We start from the raw sequence: 10284 nt of genomic DNA, 5'->3' as shown, positions 1-10284 counted from the left end.
AGCATGTATAATATTGGATCGAGCCCGGGCGAATGCCTGGGTCCAAAAACTAGTGAGATTATAAAGGAAAGTTGAGGAAACTTGGAAGTGACTTGTTGCTCGCCTAAAAAAAAGGTGTTTGTTATTGCCAAACCCCATATTGTGTTGGGCAGACCCCAAAAACTAAAACACTTATTACAAATGTGCCATTGGTCCCAAAAGTTGTTTTATGTTGGGCACCTCCCAAACCAAAGTGAATTTGACTTATTGCAACTTTTTCAGCCCTTCTCTTCTATTCTCTTCTATTCTCTTCTCTTCCACCATCAAAAACCATAAACCCTTAAACCCTAACACTAACACTAAACACTAATAGAAGAGCCCAACCCCATTTTAGAACATGAAGATGATGAAGAAAATGTAATGCATCATGACCCCATTCAAGAAGAAAATGTAGAACAAGTTACAAGTGACCTCATTCAAGAAGAAAATGTAGAACAAGTTCAAAGTGAAGAAAATAGAGGAATGGATGATGATGCATTTAATAAGAACAGGGTAAATCTAAATTAAACGTAATTATGCATGTAATAATTATGCATGTAGTAATTATACATGCAATAATTATGCATGTAGTAATTATTGATGTGTACAGTGATTATACATGTAATAACTATACATGTAGTAATTATACATGTAATAATTATGCATGTAGTAATTAAACGACCCTGCTAGGTCGTTTGTATTTCACACCAAACGGTCTGGTCACACCGTCTGGACTGAGTCCAAAACGATGTGGCCATGTCGTTTGGCATATGGACTAAAAAAAACTTGCCGGTGTGGCCACACCGTTTGGACTTAGTCGCAAACGACATGACCACACCATTTGGACTAGGTCCCAAACGGTGTGGCCATATCGTTTGGGATTTGAACTTGGAAAAAAAGACTTGTCTGTTTTTTTGCCACTTGAACGGTGTGGCCACACCGTTTAGACTTAGTCTCAAACGACATGGCCACACGGTTTGGGACCTAGTCCAAACGGTGTGGCCATGTCGTTTGAGATTTGAACTTGGAAAAAAAGACTTGTTTGTTTTTATGCCACTTGAACGGTGTGGCCACACCGTTTGGACTTAGTCCCAAACGACTTGGCTACACCGTTTGGACTAGGTCCTAAACGGTGTGGCCATGCTGTTTGGGATTTGAACTTGGAAAAAATATGAAGTTCTGTTTTTTGGAATCTCTAACGGTGTGGCCATGTCGTTTTAGGATTTGAACATAGAAAAACACAAACAGTGGTAAACGGTGTGTTTGTGGCATTTGGTACTTAAGCCAAACATCAATTAACAACTGTTCTTTATTTAGGATCCTTCGGTGTGTTTCGAGAACTCTGGAAACTCGAATGACGTGAATGATGTTCAACCGCTTTCAATGGATACAACATAAATATTTACTACGGAAGAGGTACATAGTAGGCATTGTTTTCGCTTGTTTTTATTTTCTAAATGAAATTATATTAGTTTATTGATTGTTGTTTTCTTTCATATCTTTAGATATTTCATACACGTAATGACGTAATTGGTTGGGCAACTGCTCGGGGAAAACAATGTAATGTGGTTGTGGTAATTGGGAAGTTGCAGAATGCTAACGAGAACCGAGTACCAAGGCTGGATTTAGATTGCGAGAGTTCGGGCGTGTATCGTTCACACAAAAAAGCAGAGAAAGCTAATAAGAGAAATACGGGAACCAAGAAATGTGGATGTCCATTTAAGTTAAGATGTATTTTCCAACGCGGCACTGTCGATAGTTGGAAAATTGTCGTTCTTAATGATGTTCACAACCATCCATTGGTGAAGAACCTTGAAGGACATGCATTTGCTACTCGACTGACTATTCCACAATTCGAATTCTTATCAGAGATGACTCAAAATGGAGTTAAGCCTAAAGAAGTTTTGAAGTCCATCAGACATAGGTTTCCTGATAACCTATCTAGCATATATCAAGTCTACAATGCCAGACACAAGGTGAGGACATTAGATATGAACGATCGCTCGCAAATGCAGAGATTGCGTGAGTTGTTAGTAGAAAACCATTATTTCGAGGAGGTGAGAGAGGATATGAATACGGATGAGATAACGGGATTGTTATGGGCCCATCCGAACGGTGTTAAAATGGCTCGGACTTTTCCAAAAGTTTTCATCATAGACGTAACCTACAAAACCAATAAGTATCGGTGGCCTTTTGTACAGTTTGTGGGGGTGACTTCAACCTGGAAGTCTTTCACGGTCTGTCAAGTGTTGCTCCAGTCCGAAATAGCGATAGACTATGAGTGGGTTTTGCGTTAGTTTAACGGTTTGCTGGGTGAAGAAAGGCCATCTGTGATCGTGTCTGACAGGGACTTGGCCTTGATGAGTGTCGTTGATATTGTGTTTCCTGACACGCACAGGCATCTCTGTAGATGTCATATCTCTATGTGCGTCCTTCAGAAATGCAATGATTTTTTTCCCACCACAGAACTTGTAGATAAAAGGTCAGTTCTCGTGGAACACTGTAGTGAAATCGAGGACTGAGGATATCTTCAACCGTAGAATTGCTGCTTTGGAAAAAACAAGATAGGGTTGAGTACTCCAATTTTTTAGTTATCTCTGCGAGAGACTTGGTTGCCTTACAAAGATCGATTCGTATGTTGTTGGACAGATCAACACATTCACTTTTGGGAGTACAATCCACCAATAGAGTCGGGCGGTCTCATGCTCGGATGAAACGCGTGTTCTAGGAAACACAAACGACATGATTTTCTAAGTATGTTTTATTTAATCCACCCGATTTTAGAGATCCAAATTGCCCGAGATTAGAGGTACGTTTGAGAAGAGTCCGATTGTAACCCAAAGACCACCACGGATTCCTTTATTTCGCGGAACTCGTAAAACACGGTCTCAAGAAAATGTTTGGACTTGCTTTATGAAGAACTAGATACCCGTGTAAGCCATGCTGCTAAGGACTCTGAGTTCATTTGTGGGTGTTATTTGCGCACCAGTCATGGATTGCCATGTGCTCACGAAATCATTGAACTTTAAAAGCAAGAACGTTCCATATCTTTGAGTGCTATCGATCCCTTTTGGAAAACTCTGTCTATTTTTCCAAGTGTGTCGGTGGGTGTTGGTCCCGATTGTAGACCTTCGATGGATATGTTTATGAAAAGGTATGAAATGGCTTCTGAAGAAGAGCATAGGGTTATGGTTAGGAAACTTATGGAGATTGTTGTGCCATAAAGTACATGGCTAGAACCACCTCATAAGGAGGCAAAAACCAAAGGTCAGCCTAAGGGTAGCTGCAAGAGAAAGCTTCCAACTGAGGATGATAACTCTTCAAAGCGAGATTCATCTGGTTTTGAACATTCCTAACGTGAGCATGAAGAGTGGGTCTTGTCGCAACAATCAGAATGTACGCCAAATTCCAAGCTTTCTCATAAAACACCCACACCATCGAAATACGCTACTCCAAACCCACCTGCAGAGAAGTCTTATCTGAAACCACCTTTGCCACAAAAAAAAACCACACCACAGAATAACTCTTCTAAAAAATCACCTTTACCACCTAAAATAACCACACCACGGAATAACTCTTCTAAAAAATCACCTCAAAAGTCAGACATTGGCATCCTGAGGGGGCTAAAATATTACGGTTTGTATATTCCAAAAGAACTGCACAAATATATTGTTAAAGTGGATGACCCTGTGGGTGATGGCAATTGCGGGTATAAAACAATGTGTATTGCACTAGGAAGAAGTCAGGAAGAGTGGCCGTGGATGAGAAATGAGTTGTTACAAGAACTTAATGACAACCTCCCCCTATACTGTACATTGTACACTCACAGTGAGATTAGGTACGTGAAATCTAGAATTTCCTATGAATGCGGTTGGGCACCCCCTGGTAAGTGGATGAGCATGCCCTTTGCTGGATATCTATTTGCTTCGAGATTTAATGTCGTCATCGTACATTTAGGAAGTATGTACTGCCATCTTATTTTGCCACTGAGAACCCAAGTAAATCCTGAGAGAGTAAAGAAAGTGTTGGGTACCGCTTATGTACAGGGATGTCATTTTGTCCATGTTGAACTTGTTGATAATTGTCCGGTTCCAAAACCGATGTGAAGATGGCGTAGAGCTCGACACTTAATTGCAGATAGTTGGGATACTGCATTACAATCAAGACAAGCACAATTTACGGCATTGAACATTCCCAATTTAGTATTGGAAGATGAGTACACTAATGATGGGTCCGAAATACCAATAATAGATGTTGACTAGGAATAAGTCTATGTAATTAATGTTCATGTGGTTGGAATTGTAATTTGGTTTTTGATACAATTTTCTTAAATTTGATGGTATTTTTTTGTCGAATTAATTGTATGGATGTATATATGTTTATTTGATTTTGGAAAAAATGACTTTTGGGATTTGAACTTGGAAAAAACGACTTGTCTGTTTTTTTGCCACTTGAACGGTGTGGCCATGTCATTTGAGATTTGAACTTGGAAAAAAAGACTTGTCTGTTTTTTTGCCACTTGAACGGTGTGGTCACACCGTTTGGACTTAGTCTCAAACGACATGGCCACACCGTTTGGACTAGGTCCCAAACGGTGTGGCCATGTCGTTTGAGACTAAAACTTGGAAAAAATGACTTGTCTGTTTTTTTTGCCACTTGAACGGTATGGCCATGTCGTTTGAGACTAAAACTTGGAAAAAATGACTTGTCTGTGTCTTTACCTCTTGAACGGTGTGGCCACACCATTCAAGAGGCAAAAAAAAAAGATGTTTCGTGTTTTGGCAATTTATCAATGTTTTATACAAGGCATATTGGCAACAAGAACTCGTGTGAAAATTTAATTCATGTAAGTTCCATTCTCAGTTAACCCTCACATAAACAACAATGAGCACTTCTTAGTTTAACTAACTAACCAAGTTAACCAAGTAACTCATTTCCAAACAAGCATAACAAACAACCCAAACAACTTCTCTCTCTCTATTCAGTCTTCTTTCAAAAACATGAATCTTTCAACCTGAAGCAAACTCACTCTTTATATTGCCTCATTTTCTCCACTTTTGTTGCTTTACAAACTGTTATAGTAACAATGGCTTTAAGAGAAATGAGAGTGGAGAAAGTGAAGAAGATATTCCAAAAGTTTGACAAAAACAAAGACGGAGGACTCAACACAAAAGAAATGTCATCTCTGGTAATCTCTGTAAACCCAAGAGTTCAATTCAGTGATGAACAAATCACTGCCATCCTTGAAGAAGTTTTCAGAATTCTATGAGGAAACTAAACACTAGCATGCACACATAAGATTGAGAACTGACAAACAAATCATTCACATAAATAACCAGTAAATAATTAGAACTTAGTTTAACATAACCAGCAAGAGTAACTTACATCATTCTCTTCCAACACAAGATAAAAAGAGGTAAGCTACATAATATAAAAGATTGGCTAAATTCATTTCCATTAATCTCAATACTCTAAACAGCTCAGTTATCAACATCTCTTCAACTTCTCCACATAAACACTAGTACAAGACAAACCAAGGATCTAAATAAACATCATCAAAAGACTGCCTCTATAACACACTTCTAACAAGACTTCCAACAAGACTGCCAATGCTCAACACACTAAACCCTAAACTAACCAAACTCAACATTGCTAAATCCAATGCTCAATGATATCATCCGCCAATGAACTTGCACCGGGTCAAATTATATGCCTCCATGAACTCATTCCGTGCATCGTCTGGAATCGCAGTTCCACCCAATTGCAGGCCTTGATTGAGCAAGCAAGAAATTTTATCGACGACGGGGTGCTGTCAAAATTAAAACGAAAAACTACATTAGTATATACATTTACATTTATAAAATACAAAAAAAAAATAAAAAAATAATAATAATAACGTTGTAAAGTATTAACTCACCAGATTATGATATGGAAGACTCTGTAGGGAGTAGTGATTAAGATGATCAGGGTTTATTATTCGAATATGACTATTGTTTTCGTACCAACTCATGTATCTACTAACACACTCCCATGGATAAGACGGAATGGGTCCTCGATGTTCAAGTTGTATCAAGTGATTCTGCCATTTACTCTAGTAAAAAGACACAATATTAAATTTCACATCGTACCCGCGTCCGAAAGTAGTTCGCATCGAGGTCTTTGGTCTTGGGGGATCTGAAGGTACAAACTGCATATGACCCAACTGACGCACAACCCTCGAAACATTATACTGCTCGACATTATCAAGAAAGCATATAAATCCCTCGAAAAATGTTATTTCATCCACCGGCCGTATAGCTCGGACTTTAGCATAGGGATACCATTCAACCTGTCAAATAGCATATGATCGAGGAAATTAATCATTAACCACATACTAATAATATCAATTAATAAATAAAACTATTTACATACAAAAATGCTTACATCGGTACAAGTCATATTATCAATCATCGCTCGAGTATGCTTCAATGCAGCTGTTGTGCTAGCATAAAAAGACTGAGTAACTGAGTACCTATGACTACGCAACATGCTCAACTGATAGTTCTTGTTTGGGAATGGCCTGAACACCGGGAAGTACTCATAAATCCATGCCTAGATTAATATAGACACCCAATTAATATTGTAATAGATAGATAAAATTGACATTGAAAAGAAAAACAAAAAAATTAATACCTGTAGGAGAGTGAAATAGCCTGAAACACCCTTCACCTTGGCACTTGTGGCAGTCTCAAGACTTCGCACAAGTAGCCCGGTAAGAAGGTCGCACCCACGCCGTAGTCTCTCGATCTCGCAAATTTCATAAGCGTCTCAGATAACAAAGCGGAAGCTGCAGTTCAGGGCGATGTCGGTGAAGGCGGTACATCCAAAGAAAAACAACAAATAAGCTCTCACAGCAAACCACAACTCTTTTTGGGTTGACGCCTTCTTCACAACAACCCCATTTTCATCCCGTAAATCTTCATCCGTTACCTTCCCAGCAAACTGCTTCATCAAGAAATCCATCCTAACTTTGGAAGTGAACTTATTGGATTTCATCTCCGCATCTATCTTGTCCATGGGTATGCCAAGACCTTGGTGGAGGAGTCTTTTTGTCTGTTTCAGGGTCAAATAAGTATCCCCAGTCACTATTTTGCCTCTGATCGGAACTCTTAAGAGTTGGGAAACATTGTCCAACGTGATTGTCATCTCGCCCCACGGCATATGAAACGTGTTGGTCTCTGGATGCCACCTCTCCACAAACGCAGAGACCAACACAGGATCCTGATACCTATATACACCTAAGACCAGAGCACATAAGTCGGTCCTTTGAAGCTCCACATGAAAATTAGAACAGTCTGAACACTCTCCGACGATATCCCATTGTACCAACTTGTTTAGGTGTCCATGACACTTCAACACCCCTCGCTCCGCCTAAAATAACAAAAACTCAGTATTAATGTATGCACAAGGTTTCGTAATACAAAATTTAAATACTAATAGATAATATATAATAATATTACCTGCCCCTCCCAAATATCGCAAGCTACGTGCACCGCATAGTCATACAACAGATGTGACACACAAGGGCCACCTCCATAAACACCTCTCTAGAACTCCAAGTCATTGTTGGACTTTCTCACAATATTCTTCCATCGGAGGCAGTGCATGGGGACTTCGGGGACTTCCTCGTTATCATCCTCCTCCTCCTCCTCCTCCCTCCTCCTCTTCACAAGATCATCAACACCCTCTTCGTCATCTTTTTTCACTATCATCTTCTTCACCATCACCCTGGCTACACTCTTCCCACGATCCATATTTACATCATCTACATCTACATCTTCATCTAAATCTAAATCTAAATCTACATCTACATCTACATCACTTAACCGGTCCCGCTTTTCTTCTCTTTTGATTTCCTAACTCTACACCACTTACTACATTCTTGGGATCATCCGCTTTCCGATCCCCTACGGACCGATGCCGAGGTGGTTGTTGCCCTCTCTCTTTTTCTCGGGCTCCTCCTCACTGACCCAAACTACTACTCCCCCACCTAACAACTTCTTAGCACCCGCGGAAAACACTTTTTGCTACATTCTTCACATTCACATTATTTGTTCGAGGCATTGCTACAAAATAAATAGGAGTTAAAAATAAGACATTCAACTAATTCAAATTGTTTATTAACAAGCAAATGCACAACTTCTAATACTAAGACATTCAACTTGTAAGTGTTTATTAACTTTGGAGTTCACTAACTAAAGTCTAAAACATGCATATCCATAGCTTCCTCTAATTCTATGGCCAAACATGGTCTGCAAATACTGAAGCCTTCTCTTTTAATTTTACTTGTTTGCTTCATCACTAACAATTAACAAAGAAAGTTTGCTGTGAACTTTAAGTGCCACGCTTTACACTTACAGTGGTAGACTGGTAGTTCTTTTAAGAAAGTAGTCCAAACTTGCAACTTCTCCACTATATTAACACCCCCTTGGTGCCCCACAAACAACATCTCCTTTTTATTCTAAACACACTCAGCAGAGAAAAGAGAGAGAAAATGGTTGTGATCACAGAAGAAATGAGACCCCAGGCAGACCTTTGCTTTGAAGATAAGGAAGGAAAAGAGAGAAGCAAGTTCTTGCTCAAGGAAATGGGACTGCCCACCGGCCTCCTTCCATTGAGAGACATACTAGAATGTGGTTACATGGAAGATACTAGCTTTGTATGGCTAAAGCAAAAGAAGAAAATAGAACACAAGTTTGAGAAGATTGGAAGGCAGGCCATATATGGTACAGAGATCACTGCCTATGTTGATAAGTATAAGATTAGGAAATTGACTGGTGTCAAGATAAAAGAGATGTTAATCTGGGTTAGTTTGAATGAAATTTCTATCAACAATCTTGTCGATGGAAGGATTGCTTTCAAGGGATTGGTCGGTCTTTACCGGACTTATCCATTTTCAGCATTCGACAACCCTGAAGTCAAGATACAACTCGAGTATAAGTTACCACCCAAGATAATTGACAATGTCGAGGTAGCCGAGGAAGTAAAGGAAGCTATGGTAGCCAAGGAAGTAAAGGAAGCTATGGTAGCCAAGGAAGTGAAGGATCCCATTAAGTTGATAGAAATTGCGAGACGCAATAGACAAGATCCCATCAAATCTGGGTCAGTTTTCTAATAGTAGGAAAGTGCGAGACGCAACCCCATAATCTACATTTTCAACTACAAATAATATGCTCTAAAATCTAAATCGCTACTTTTTTTTTCCAGTTTCCATCCAAATGGTCCACGTAACAGCATATAACTGTACTCAACAATCATCCGCATCGGTGGTTCAATCAAGCAAGGTAGTAAAACACTCTAAGAACCTCACTGATATTAAGTTATAACCTACAACTAAAGTTCCTCCAAGAAGCATAGCTCTTCTTAGCATAGTCTACTATCTTAATATCTTATAAGTCCTACCAGTAGAGGAAAACATAAACAAACGGGCACGCATATAACCAAAAATTATTGGAATAAATTGAACATATCCAAACATGTGAAACTTAATTAAGAGCAGTTTTCAAACAAGTAGCTGCCAAGTTACAGATTATTAAAAGACATGATAACAGTTGACTCATCGCTATTGGAATCAGACCAAAACTCAGTGGAAACCTTCCTTCTCAACTCAACTCTCTGATCATCATCATCATCTATAAACCTAGTAGATTCCGAACAAGGTTCAATCCAACTCGGATTATCAGAACTAACAGACGACCCTCCAGACTCATCAACAGTCTCACCAACTATAGTCTTCCCGTAACGGTTCTTGCAAAAATATATCTAATAGGTATGAACTACGGCATTGTTTTTTGACTTGTATGAACCAACCAAATACAAAGTACAATGTATAAACAAACACCTTGAACACTCAAACTACAATGTATGAACAAATTACAATGCATAAAAAAACTCATTTTGAAAGCAAAAAACTCACTTTGAAATTGGTGTTAATAGAAGAGCTTGGGATCGAGATCGAGATCAAGCAGTAATTGAAACTCACTAATGGTGGGTTTGATCGAGATCGAAATAAAGAATCGAGAGTTTGATGGAAACAAAGAATTGCAACAGAAATCACAAGTTTGATTTTGTGGGTTTGATTTTGGTCGAGAGAAATCGCGAAATCGAGGGTTTAAAGGACGAAGGGTGGTAGCCGGTTTTCCGGTTTCTTGGGTATTTGGTTGGGGAGTGTATGATTCTAAATTGCGCCCAACACAATGGGCAGACCCGGCCCAACTCGAGGTCTGG

General features: G+C 39.3%; 1 protein-coding gene across 1 annotated transcript; it reads right to left on the bottom strand.

The window, feature by feature from the left end:
- Positions 1-5580: 5580 nt before the first annotated feature.
- On the bottom strand, positions 5581-6746 carry LOC147517056 (uncharacterized). Its single transcript, XM_086594644.1, has 4 exons — positions 6691-6746; positions 6442-6609; positions 6147-6346; positions 5581-5827 (listed from the first exon to the last, which is right to left on the bottom strand). The coding sequence occupies exons 2-4, from the start codon at positions 6544-6546 to the stop codon at positions 5719-5721; spliced, it is 414 nt and encodes a 137-aa protein (XP_086450770.1). The 5' UTR covers positions 6547-6609; positions 6691-6746; the 3' UTR covers positions 5581-5718.
- Positions 6747-10284: the final 3538 nt, after the last annotated feature.

Source organism: Coptis chinensis, chromosome 2 (assembly GCF_015680905.1).
Source record: "Coptis chinensis isolate HL-2020 chromosome 2, ASM1568090v1, whole genome shotgun sequence".
Lineage (NCBI taxonomy): Eukaryota > Viridiplantae > Streptophyta > Magnoliopsida > Ranunculales > Ranunculaceae > Coptis > Coptis chinensis.
This window is presented reverse-complemented; position numbering and strand designations above follow the sequence as displayed.